We start from the raw sequence: 13,426 nt of genomic DNA on the forward strand, positions 1-13,426 counted from the left end.
GCCAACTTTGCTCCAGTGGAGCTTCGGCTGCGGGAGGGGAAGAGAGAGACAGAGAGGAAGGAGAGGGGGAGGGGTGGAGAAGCAGATGGGCGCCTCTCCTGTGTGCCCTGGCCGGGAATTGAACCCAGGACTCCTGCACACCAGGCCAATGCTCTACCACTGAGCCAACTGGCCAGGGCCGACAAATAGCCTTTTAACTGGTTTAATTATCTCCAGTTTTCTTTTCCTCCAGTTCTCTTTGTATAGTACAATCCAAATTACCTTTCTAAGATATGAAAAGATCTATTCTTCCATGCTGCCTACAAGAGAAAACCCACGCTCCTTAGCCTTGTGGTCAAGGACACCTACCTGACCTAAATATGAGCTCTAGGGAAGAAGGAGTCATGTCTGTTTTACTCCCAACTGCATCCCTAAAGCAAATCACAGCCTAGTCCCTCTGTGCTCAATAAATGTTTGGAATTAAAAATTATATATATATATATATATATATATATATATATATATATATATATATATATATATATGGTTATACATATATATGGATTATTTTTTGACAGAGACATAGAGAGTCAGAGAGAGGGACAGAGATGAGAAGCATCAATTCTTTGTTGCAGCACCTTAGTTTTTCATTGATTGTTTTCTCATATGTGCCTTGACTGGGGGTGAGGGGGGGCTACAGCAGAGCGAGTGATCCCTTGCTCGAGCCAGTGACCTTGTGCTTCAAGCTAGCAACCTTCGGGCTCAAGCCAGCGACCATGGGGTCATGTCTATGATCCACGCTCAAGCCAGCGACCCTACGCTCAATCTGGTGAGCCTATACTCAAGCTGGCAACCTTCGGTTTCAGACCTGGGTCCTCTGCATCCCAGTGCCACATTCTATCCACTGCACTACCACCTGGTCAGGCTATTTCTGGTATAATTAACAAGAAAATGAAGCTATCCCTGGAAGAAGATCAATATACAGATTTTGTCTATTGTGAATCTTATAAAAAAATTCTGTGTACCTTCTGTTAAATTTGACACTTAAATTTCTAGCTATTGACAACTGCAATAATCCCAAAATAATCATACAATCTTAACTTTTGGAAGAAACTTCAAGGGTCATTGAGGGGTCCAACTTCTTAGCTGGTATGGCATTCTTCTAAATGGCTCTGTCCTCACAATCAGCTGTAATTTGTGTGCTCAAGTCCATGGGCATCAAGACCTTTTCCAGGAGAGGGAAGCATGGTTTCAGAGCGCCCCCTACTGTTGGCCTTGTGTGGACCCAGTCCTCATGGTGAGACGTATGATACCTTCACCCAGTGGTAGTCAACTGGTCCCTATCGTCCACTAGTGGGCGTTCCAGCTTTCATGGTGGGTGGTAGTGGAGCAACCAAAGTATAAATAAAAAGATATATTTAACTATAGTAAGTTGTTTTATAAAGATTTATTCTGCCAAATTTAGCGAAAATCCGACATAAAGTACTTGGTAAGTAATTATTATTATATGATTTACCTTGCTGTAACTGTGCTTTATAAATTTTATAAAGTAAAGTTACTTCCCTACTTTATAAATCACCATTACTGTGGAACCGGTGGGCAGTTAGAAAATTTTACTACTAACAGAGATACAAAAGTGGGCAGTAGGTATAAAAAGGTTGACTACCCCAGCACCCCATCCAAAGCCGCAAGCCCAGGATTTTCTGCCAGGCCTGGAAAAGCTCCAAGTTGTCTCCACCTCCTTCTTTTCCCGTTTGCTCTAAGACGGATGAGCATTTCTGGGCAACATCAAATTATTCTGATTGGGCCCATTTCAGATATGCTAACCTGAATTCAGCCTTTGCTACTTGCTTTCTGCTCCTTTTATCCATCCTTCTACCTTCCTGCTACATTTCCCAGAGTGGTAGTGGCACATTTCCTGTGTTCTCAAGCTCTAACTCTCGATTCTAACAGGCTTACGACTTCCTTTGGGTGTGGGGGGCTTCCTTTATTCTACTTTGCCTCTCAAATTGTGTTGTCACTGTCCTCATATAAAACATCTTTGCAGTACACTGCCTCCAATTCATTCATTCCTACTCAGTCTTCATTCTGCAACCTTCTAAAACTGACTTCCAGGCCCAGTGCGGGATTAAAGGCAGCCCCTTGAAGATCATTACTAATCTCTTGCCAATAAAATGTAATAGCATCCCACTGCCCTCTGTTGTTGCCTTCCTTCCCTGTTGCATTTGGTTGAACTGAATGTCAAGAAGGACGCTAAGTGCCTGACCAGGTGGTGGCGCAGTGGGTAGAGCGTCGGACTGGGATGTGGAGGACCCAGGTTCAAGACCCCGAGGTCACCAGCTTGAGCGCAGGCTCATCTGGCTTGAGCAAAAGCTCACCAGCTTGGACCTAAGGTCGCTGGCTCAAGCAAGGGGTTACTTGGTCTGCTGTAGCCCCATGGTCAAGGCACATATGAGAAAGCAATTGATGAACTAAGGTGTCGCAATGAAAAACTGAGGACTGATGCTTCTCATCTCTTTCCGTTCCTGTCTGTCCCTATCTATCCCTCTCTCTATCTCTCTGTCCCTGTAAAAATAAAATAAAATAAGGATGCTAAGCCCTGGGTGTACACAGACAAAAAGTAGCATCCCTTCATCAATGGAGGTATATATACGGTACAAAGGGAGGCAAGACCACCCAAATCTGCCTGGGAGTGTGAGAAAGTGTGAGAAAGCTCCACGGAGCAGACGCCAACGTGAGGATGGGAGAGGTGTGCACATCCCAGGTTGAGAAATCGGAGATGCACAGTCACCTGAAATAGAGCACATTATCCTATCTGGTCGGGGAGAGGGCACTGCACACTGTGCCAGCAAAATGTTTAATTTCATGATGAAAATATTGGGGGTGAGGACTGAAGTTTTGACTGGGAAGTGACATGACCCATTTTAGACACTCTAAACCCAGGTGCAACCCAGGTGCTGGCTTGTCTGTTGACAATTAATTCATCATGAGCCCCACCCTCTGCTCCCCTTTCTGCTGCATCCCAGAGCTCAGATTCCTTCCACCTGGATCCCAGGTTAGACCCTGCTGATGGGAGGCACGCAGGTGAAATCTGAAAGATGGACGAGAAGAAGCCATACTCTGAGGGGTGGCAGCCCCAGGCAGGTGGCTGGCCATTGGCAAGTGTGAGGTTTTGACAGCTGCTCCCCAGTGCCCACAGAATCCCTTCGTTGATGCTGCAGGCAGCTGAGAGCTCTGTCCTAAGACTCCTGCACTTCCAGGTCTCCTGACTGCCAGCAGAGATCCTCTTGCCCCTTCCTCTGCCAGCCCCTCCCGGGGGATTGGCAAGCCCTTGCTTCCTGATGAAACCTTCACGAATACAGAATACTGGCTTAAATAATTCCTGCCTGGAAATGGTCCTGTATGGACACCATACACTCCGTTCTCCTTCATTTCAGACCACTCATCTTTTTTTACCCCAAGATTTCTCTCTCACTTCCCTCCCCTATAAAGATGACTCCAAAACTGGATTACTACCTCTGGCCTTTCTCCTAAGCTCCACACCCAAATTTTCAACTATTTCCTGGGCACTGCCACCTGGATGACCTGCTGAGACGTACAACTCAGCAGATCCAAAAATAAGAATCGTCTTCCTTTGCAACCAGTTCCTTTTCATGAGCCCACATATCCTTTAAGCACCAAAATGCTTATTTATTGCAGTTATCTGGCTTAAAACCACATCGTATACATACTGCTCACAAAAATGAGGGGATATTTTATCGCTTCATATTCATTTTGAAGTATCCTCTAATTTTTGTGAGCAGTATATTTCACTCTGATGTTCAAGTAAAATAATTCTTGAGAGGCTACTGCGTGCCAGGCCCTTTGCTAAGTGCTGGGGATATGTCGCTTAATAAGTACCCGCGCCCCCTGCTCTCAAACAGCTTACAATCTAGTGGGGGATCTAGGGGAAACCTAAAACAGTTCTGAAATTGCTTTTCTTACCCTTTAACTATATCCAATAACCTTCACCTGGACTAGTTCTCTAGGGTTAGTAGCGAGACTTTTATTATATCATGAACTTCTTTTTTTAATGTTTTGATAAAACATATAGGCACCTACCATATTTTGTGGATGATTTTAGGTCATCGATGGCCCTTGTGAGGCCAAACCTTACATGCCTTGGGTTCTTTCATTAGCCCGGACAACTCTACTTCAGCATCGCGCCATCCTCACCATTTATGCCCAGAGCTGTATATTTATAAAGCACCATCGTATATTTATAAAATATGTATTTATTTATTGTGGCAGAGACAGAGAGAGTCAGATAGGGACAGACAGACAGGAAGGGAAAGAGATGAGAAGCATCAATTCTTCATTGCAGCTCCTTAGTTGTTCATTGACTGATCTCTCATATGTGCCTTGACGGGTGTGGGGGGAGGATACAGCAGACAGACAGAGTGCCCCTTGCTCGGGCCAGCGACCTTGTGCTCAAGCTGATGAGCCTTGCTCAAACCAGATGACCTCGTGCTCAAGCTGGCGACTTCAGGGTCTCGAACCTGGGTCCTCCACATCCCAGTCCAATGCTCTATCCACTGCGCCACCGCCTGGTCAGTAACCAACGTATATTTATAAAGTACAATCGTATCACGTCTCTTCCCTGCTTGCAAACGAGCAACTGACTCATTTCCAACAGGAGCTGTACCCAATGCACCCTCAGGCCTTTTCTCTGGTGAGCCAACCGCACAAACCCCAGGTTCCTTCCAAACCGAGATGCGGTCCCTCACCGTGCTCTGTGCCACCTCGAAGTCTTCCTTTGTGAAGGCTGTCCCCCCCACCCAAGTCTCAGCTTATCCAGAGCTTTTGCTACTTTGACATTTTGTACTTCTGACACTCACATGCAGTCTTGTTTTAGAGTTAACCAATGAAACTTTTTCAGCAGAGCAGGGATCACATGAGCACCTGGGCATAATGGCCAGCCTCAAGTAGATGTTTGAAGAAAAAGAAATAAAAACTGGGACTAAATTAAACCCCAATCCTTTTTTTACATCTTAACACTAACTATGTCCTTCATCCTGTTCCCTCTCCTATGTAATTGTTCTTAAATATTTGAAGACAATTACCTTGTCGTTAGCCCTTATCTGTACCAAGTCCAGAAGATACTGGTTAAGGTGGTAGCCTAATTCAATGTAAACAAAACTCCATATAAACACAGAAGTGTCAAGAAGTCCTCCTTAAGGGCTCTCTTTCTCAACCATCCTTTGACTCACTTTATGATTTGCGATAAGTACATTATCTCTTCATATCCTTTCTTCCATTACCACTTAGCTAAAACCAGGGGAAACAGATAAAGCGCCCTTATCTTAGTTGTTTTATAAATATAAACCAGAAAGCTGACATAGCACGGGGAGCTCCAAAACAGAAAGGGAGTCGGACCAAAGTCAAGGATAAGTGTAGTTGCAGATGGCCAACGATTAGTTCTATCTCTGCTGTAAAATCCATGATCCAGGACAGAAACCCAACTTCTTTGGACCTATTTGTCTACTGTTGCATATTATGGAGACTAATCAAAGCCAAGGAATTCATGCTACTGACACAACAATGAAAAATAAAAAAAGGAAGTTGTAAAGCCAGCAGGCACGGCCAGGACCACTATCACAGCAGCCCGGCCTATGCAGGTTCGCATTGGATTCGGACAGTCGGTAAAGAAACAACGGAGCCAAAAACTGATGGGCTGTCATCTTTAATTCTAGCTTGCACCCGGCGGGCAAGTAAAAACACACACTGGGCTCCAAAACCCAATCACATTCAGTGCTCACAAAGCCACTGATTTATCAGAGTTTCCTAGAATCAAAGGTTTCTAGCTCACCAGCCTTATTCTCCTCAGTTCCCCATCTTCTTCCTTATCCCAGATACAAACTCTACACAAACTGGCATCTCACTCAGCACTCTGCCATCTTGGCTGCTTCTCCTGGCCACATGGCCTCTTTCTGCTCTCTGCTCTAATGATAATCTCAGGAACCAAGAGGGCCAACTCCCGTTCTGCCCCCACTTTATATTGTAGCTTCACAACCTCTAATCCAATATACAAAACAGGGAAGTCTCTACTACAAAGTCACTTCTCTGAGGCATGATTGGCTTGTACCGCCCCGCATCAAAAAGGGTAGGAAAGGCTTAATCCCAAAACCAAGCCCCAGGCTACAAGGATTCTGCCTGCCTTTAACCCGCCCCAACACACATTAATATCACCTGGGCAACGGCCTCCTCGTGGGGAGCGTAATCTTTAACAAAGTGAGCATAATACATTTTATCTGCCCAACAGAAGTCTTCTGGACTATATACCAGGCAGTGTATAGACATTATTTTAGTTTTGCGAAAACTAAAGCTGAAACTAAGAAAGCCACAGATCATTTATTTCTCTTTAAATGTTCTTAATTGTGGGCCTTAGCGTATTTAAATTAAGAAATTTCAACTCATAGTTGCCTCACTTTAGTTGCTCATCGTACGTGCCTTGACCAGGCAAGCCCACAGGGTTTTGAACCAGCGACCTCAGTGTCCCAGGTCAGTGCTCTATTCACTGCACCACCACAGGCTAGGCAATATAAGTATTTTTTTAAAGAGTTCATGCTTATTACCTCAGTCATCTTTCACTTGAATAGACCACTTGCACAGAAGTAGCTGCATCTGACAAAGGGTATGTCTCATGATTATATTTAAGGTATATAAGTTGTTTCACTTTTAAAAGCTTAAATTCCTTCAATATAATGACCTTAAATCAAATGATACAGGGTATGTCTTGTCTTCAAGTTCAGGCACAAAATGTTGGACAGAACTAACTGCATTCAGCTTTATATTAGTTAACATAGTATAAACCTTGTGAAAATATGTTGTTGACACTTATTATGTATTTTCAAGATATAATTCATACACAATTAAGGACAGACTATTTTTTCCTCCCCTGCAATTTCTAGAATAGTTCTAAATGTAAAGTAGCCTAGAAAATGACTGGCATCATCTGACTTGCAACCCTCCCATCAAATTGCAATAAAAGGAAAGTAAAACTTGCTTTTAATAAGCAGACTGAAATTTTAACCATTGAAATAACTCTCCTGTATGATGAGCCTTGGGAAAACAAACTACTGACTATGTCAAAAGAGTTTCATTGGAAAAGAGGATGTTATAAAGGGAGAAACCACTTCAGTGTAAACATATGGGCAGGTGCCAAACTAACAAATATACAACATGGTGACTGGCGTTCATTGACCAATGACAAGAAGCACTCCCCCTCCTTCCTCACAAACTATGCCTATTCACTTATAAAATCAGAGCACAAATCAGGACTAAGATGATAGATTATACCCACATCTTTAACTTCGTTTCTTCCTATATGTCTACTACAACTAGAATAAGGAGAAAACAGGGGAACTATAAGGAGTCAACAGAACAAAATGTGATGACCTAGAAGGCAGATAGTTGAGTGAACTCACTTATCTGATCTGAGAAGCCTCAAGCTAATGGTGAGGAAAGCTGAGACCCAACCACACAATCCTCACCACACAGAAACCGACAGTGCCAGGAATCCCTGAACCAAGGAAAAGAGGTGCAGGGTAGGGTGAAAATGAAGATTAGTAAGAAAGATGTTTTAAGAAGTTAGTTACTTAGATTCATTCTCCAGCTCCACACCACAGAGCAACCACACTTACCCTGACTGGGTGGATACCTGGAGACTTGATCTCTGGAAAGAATTCAAAACAGGGATTAAATAAATATATGCATAATGAATACAGAGACCACCAATCCAGCCCTGGCCATCAGACCCTTACCCTCCAGGCCAGCCATTGTAAGACTCTTCTCTTTGGAATGTGACCAGCCCCAAAGTAAAAGACTAAAGACATTGAGAGTAGAGGGTTCCCCAACATGGCCCAGCCAAATCTTCTAGCAGTATAGTTCCAACACGTAGCCTTCACGTTTCCAAAACTTCCTATCAGCTCTTGATCTTAGTCATGAGCAGATAACCAAGTTGCTATTATGGAAGATAGAGATCAAAGCAAACCAATTTAACAAACAATTAAACCAACTTGGAAAAATAGAAACAATACAAGGAGACTAAAACTATAAACAATAAAGTTGAGATAAACCTTGTTAGAAGGAAGAGCAATAAACAGAGAAGGAAAATTTGAAAAAGAAGACAAACAGAAGGAAAGTTCAGAAGGTCCGATATTTGAATAAGATATTCAGAAGAGAGAATAGAAAAAATGATTGCAAGAAATTCACTAACAAAATATGTCAAGAAAATTTCCCAGAACTGAAGGACATGAGTGGCCAGATTTTAAAGTCTATTGTGTATCCAGCACAATGAATTAAAATAGACCCACACCCAGGAAGACCATTGTGAAATTTCAGAGCACAAAAGACACAATTTCTATACACTTTGGGGGGGGGGGGGTGAGGGGGAAGATTATATATAAAGGATCAGAGCAGCTTTGGATTTTTTAACAGCCATACAAGAAGACAACAGAGTAGTTATGCCTTCAAAAACTTGAAAGGAAAAAATATTTACAATTTAGAATCCTGTATTTACCAAACTGTTAACCGAGGACAGAGTATTTTCAGATATGTCAATTACTCAATATTTATTTCCCACACCTTTTTCAAGTTACTATAGAATGTCACTCCAACAAAATTATAATTTTTTTTTAAAGACAAGGGATAGTGCTCACTTTGGCAGCACACACATATACTAAAAAGACTACGGTATGGCATATAGATATACAGAGGAGAATGATGCAAGAAAGGACAGAGGTGAAAATACTAGGAACAACAGCTGTGTACCGGATCTGAGTATAGTGACCGGAGACAGACACTGAGGGTTCTCGGTACCAACATCTCACTGCGATGCTACTGACAGACTGCCTGTCAGTTGGTCCAGGCTCTTTTCTGTGCTTACCTGATCACCAAAACTAATAGGTTATTTCTGTTCTCTCCGAGCCCTGGTGTACTATCAGCCGATGCTTATCTTAAACCAGCCCACTCCTATAATCTATTCCAGAAAACTGGAGGGAAGCCATGCTGAGCTTAGACACAGAACACAGCCCTGCTCTCAGCCAGACATCCAGGACCAGGCTCACACGAGCGCCCTGTTGGATGCCCCAACGATGCTGGACCCTGTTGTCCAGGATTCACTCATGAGCTTGAAACATTGTCTCCCCCAAATTTGCCTTTCTAGAAGTTATCAGAGAAGATAAAGCCAAACTATGACCCAGAAAATCTGTTTTATTTTCTAAAAACCTTGATCGCATTGTGACGTTGCCCTTTTCTTACACGGCTAGGGTTTGGTTTACTTCTCAGTTTTTCTAAAACTAAACAATGTATTTCTCAGGGATATCTACAGCAAAACTGAAGAAAGATTAATACACAAACCAAGATAATGGTTATTTGTGGATGGTGAGCAAAGAAAAGAAAGTATTTATATATTGGAGAAGAGGAGAGGGGGTCTTTTTAGATATAGTGGTTCTACTTTTAACTTGAGTGGTAAGCACACAGATTTTGATTGTTTTATTCTTCTTTGAATATTTATGTTTTAAAGTCTTATGCATGAGTCATTAAACTACAGTCACAGCATAGCCTTGCAAGGTAGAATTTCCCCCCTTTTACAGACAAAGCAACGTTTTTTTGTTAATCTATCCATACTTCAGGAATATCCAACTGCCACCCCTCAAACCCTTGATTACAATTCATGAGCACTTGATTAATTATATGTGTTGACCCATCATCGAAGCAAAGTTTACAGGACAAAGAGAACCTGAAGTCTTTAGTCCTCTCCTCTCTATCACAGTACCATTTTGATAAATTAGAAAAGGGAAAAAGCCCCACAATTCATCATTCACCCAGTCAACATCTATTTGTGGTGACACGTGAAACTACCCCGTTTCAGTTTTCAAGAACTGTGTAGAAACTGTTTATTTTGGAGGGAGATGTCAGGAGGATTGGTAGCAGATTCAGGTACAAGGTAAAGGTAAGGAGAAAATCACCCCAATACATAGAACCTAAGATTTGGATCTACTTCATTCATTCTACAAAGATTCCCTTAACGGATGTGGCCGAAAACAAGCAAACTCCCAACTGTGGACTTGAATGGAATCAAGTCAGGACATCTAAACCCTATAGAATACTAGGAATCTGGTAGGGGACCTTTCACTTCTGTCCTCTGTCAAATGCGGTGTGCCTATCTTTCTCTCCATCATTAGGTGTTCCCCAGAAAGGCTGGTCATTCAGGGAATGGGGGGGGGGGAGAATACATCACTGTTTCCCATCATGGCGCTCACACAGGTGCTGTACTTGTTTGGCTCCTGTCATGTGTCCCCAAGACAGCCAACATCTCAGCACAACAGTAGCCCATCTGCTCCTTCCTGGCACATGAGATTCCCCAGTGGGGAAGGGCTGATTGGCATAATACAACAGTATAAGGAGGTATCATCTACAGAAAAGCAACTAGAAAAGGACTTCTTTGGCACAAGATGAACTTCAAAGATGGTAGACTGACAATAAAACAATTTTTTCCCTTAATTTCTTCTCTACCATTTCTTCTCTACCATTCTCCCTATTGTTGAAGATGCACGACCCATGGAGACATCCCGTGACCGTGATCACAGAACACTTCAAACTCACAGGCAATAAAGTAGAAAGACAAAAGAACCCAGAACAATCCAAGGGTCATCATCAAGTTTTTTGTTTTATTTAAGATTTTAGTTTTAATTCTGAAGAAAGAGGTACATTTCCTTGTTTTTAGTTTTAGCGTCAGGTTATAACCAGGTTTGTTTTCTTTTCTCCTGTCTTTTCAATACTGCACAAATGTCCAGAAACTACAGGGTTAAGTAAAAGCTGCAGGCAGGGAGGTCAGAGATTGGCTCCTCATGATGATGGATGGCCCAGCGCAGTGCTATCCCAGAATGTCCTAGTCTGGTGAATTTAAAGTAAAAGAAAAAAAGATTCTGACAAATGAGACTCAAGAAATCACTTATATTTCAGCTTTTATATTATGCATAGGTATTAAATCTGTGAAGACTTTTTTCTTGAAAACATTGGAATTTAAGTCTAAAGCCAAAATTTTTTTTTTCCTTAGAAAAATAAAATCAAATAACTTCTTTCCCTTCTTATAAACTCCTAGCAATTGGCCACTTACAGATCAATTTGTCTTTCCTTCAACTTCCAATCAATCCTTTTGCTTAACAATAACACAATCAAGTCTTCTCCATCAACTTGCCAAAGGAATTAAAGACGAAATTAAATTTTAAAAAGGCATTTGCCCTGCACTAGGGATAAGCCGAACAGAAGATGGAGGCCAGGACCACTGCTTTCCCTCACGCAATTAGCAATCTCACTTCAATTCACCTGGTTTTCGGACTTCTGCAGTTGATAACACATTTACTTGACCAGTCCTAGAGATTAATCGTCATTTTCTGCTAAGCAGATTTACGTCATTATTAGGCGCGACAAACTAATTTTCTAAGTATCGAGACTGCCCTTTGATTTCTTTTTTTTTTTTCTTCTTCCTTAAAAAAGGCCTTTTTTCTTTTTTTAGGAAACATTCAACAGTGTCACTCAAATGCTGGATCAACAGAAATTCTTACAATAAAGAAAATAAAGATGGTGATGACCCTGCGATCGCATTGCACCTGGGGACAGGGAGAAAACAAATCAATCGGGAACCGAATTCTTCAGAACTTAAAAGAGATGCGAAGGGAGCGGTGGGTGGTGGGCCGAGAGGGAGAAAACAGGGCGGGGAAAATCCTGCGTTTTCTACTGGTTTCTCCTCTTTTCCTAATGGCGGTCCAGTGTCGAGCTCTGTAGTAAATCTGTGGGGGTTTTGCTGGGGGGTCTGAAGGCCGTCTGGAAGCCTGGGGGCGGGGAGTGGAAGTTGGAAGGGTTTGAAGGAGGAGGGTAGGGGTTCCAACTGGCTCTGTGCGCAGGGATCTGTGTGCTGAAGGGGGCGCTGTGGTGCGTTTGTGATGGGGCGGCGCCGGGGCCGTCCATCTCTGTGAGTGCCTGCAGGGACTTGAGCCAGTGTGGCGGATTGTCATCTTGAAGAGAGTCTAAACTGTTTCCTGAAGAGGCTGGAATACCTAGGGAGAGAAAAGATAACAAGAAGGAACACGGTGAGTTTGTGCAGAAAGAATAAATTTATCCACAAAAAAAACTTTTTTTTTTTTAAAGGTGATTAGTTTGCCCAAAAAGAAACAGAAGAAATAAACAATTTTCAACCCCTTCCAAGGAAAACCTTTTTTACCTTACGTTCCTTTTATCCCCTACCCACACCCACCACGATTCATTGTCACCGAAACCCATGCCTCTTCTTCAACTACACATTGTCCCCAACTGTCACAGGGTCAGAGAGGCAGAAATGAGTCCCCAGAATTGCATGACAGTATTTCCCAATTGTGCTCCTCCTCAAATAGGAATCCATAAACAAGAAAGCCTTATAATAGAGAGCTTTATTTTAAAAAGTGGAGTATGTTCCTTTAAAAGGTAAGTCAGATCCTTATTGTACTGGAGACCTAAAACGTATGCACCTGCTGCAGACGTTAGTGCCTACTTACACCAAAGAAGCAACCTGGGCACCCAATGCCTTATTATTACACAGTTAGGCCAACAGAGTTATGCTAGACTGCACCCCTGAGGAAAAACAACAACAACAAGCCACCTACATGGTGGCTTTGCGCAAAGAAACTGATGGGAAAGAGATTTCTGTTTTAGGTTAATCTGCACTACAAACCAAACGGATGGCGGTCAGTGGAGCCGAAGGAGTGAGAAAGTTACCTGTGATGATGGCTGGGTCTGTCCAGCTGCCAGGGTTGTCCCAACTCAGGCTGTCGGTGGTGGCAGTGTTGGACGGTGGTGCACTGTGGTTGGCGTTGGAGGGGGAGGAGGAATTGGGCAGTCCACCAAAGTTGATGTTAATGTTGGGTAGAAGTGCCCTTAGCCCGTCCTGCCATTCCTTCATATTTAAACTCTCTACAGAACTGCTGTTGTCTGGGAGATTTACCAACAAAAAAATGAAAGATAAAAAAAAAAATAAAAAGCTGACGTTAGAAACAGAGGTTGTTCTTTAGTGGTTAAATGGGAGAAGAATTATTCTTCCTTTATTTAGCATTTAAAATGGGTTTGTCCTAGGAAGATAAACTTGGTTAGGATTTTGCTCGGGAGTTCGGAGCCCCTGAGGCACATGAAGAAAAACTTGCTCAAGGATCAGGAGCAGGGGTTTCTCTTCCTTCAGGCTTTTCCCAATTTTCATTTGTGAATCAATAATCAGTTTACAGACACAGCGCTCCAGAACGCCATCTATGTCTGGCTACCTTATGAAGTTCTTTCTCAGTTAGCAAGGCACTTAGCCAGCTGAACTGATTTATTCTATTTTAAAAAAGCAAGCCTGCTTATTTCTGAGCCCTTTCAAAGGAATACGTCATTTTAT

At 42.6% G+C, this 13,426-nt stretch overlaps 1 protein-coding gene across 4 annotated transcripts in view; it reads right to left on the reverse strand.

Moving 5' to 3' along the window:
• Positions 1 to 10,671: 10,671 nt before the first annotated feature.
• CNOT4 (CCR4-NOT transcription complex subunit 4) overlaps positions 10,672 to 13,426 on the reverse strand; it is a 119,484-nt gene continuing 116,729 nt past the window's right edge. For 2 of the 4 annotated variants that reach the window (XM_066362778.1, XM_066362777.1), the window contains exons 11-12: positions 12,775 to 12,987; positions 10,672 to 12,080 (exon numbers count right to left, since the gene is read on the reverse strand). In XM_066362778.1, coding sequence (XP_066218875.1) covers positions 11,779 to 12,080; positions 12,775 to 12,987 — 515 coding nt within the window. In that variant the 3' untranslated portion in view covers positions 10,672 to 11,778. The remainder of the gene's footprint in view (positions 12,081 to 12,774; positions 12,988 to 13,426) is intronic. The other 2 variants (XM_066362780.1, XM_066362779.1) reach the window with 1 other exon arrangement.

The sequence above is a fragment of the Saccopteryx leptura genome, chromosome 2 (assembly GCF_036850995.1).
Source record: "Saccopteryx leptura isolate mSacLep1 chromosome 2, mSacLep1_pri_phased_curated, whole genome shotgun sequence".
Lineage (NCBI taxonomy): Eukaryota > Metazoa > Chordata > Mammalia > Chiroptera > Emballonuridae > Saccopteryx > Saccopteryx leptura.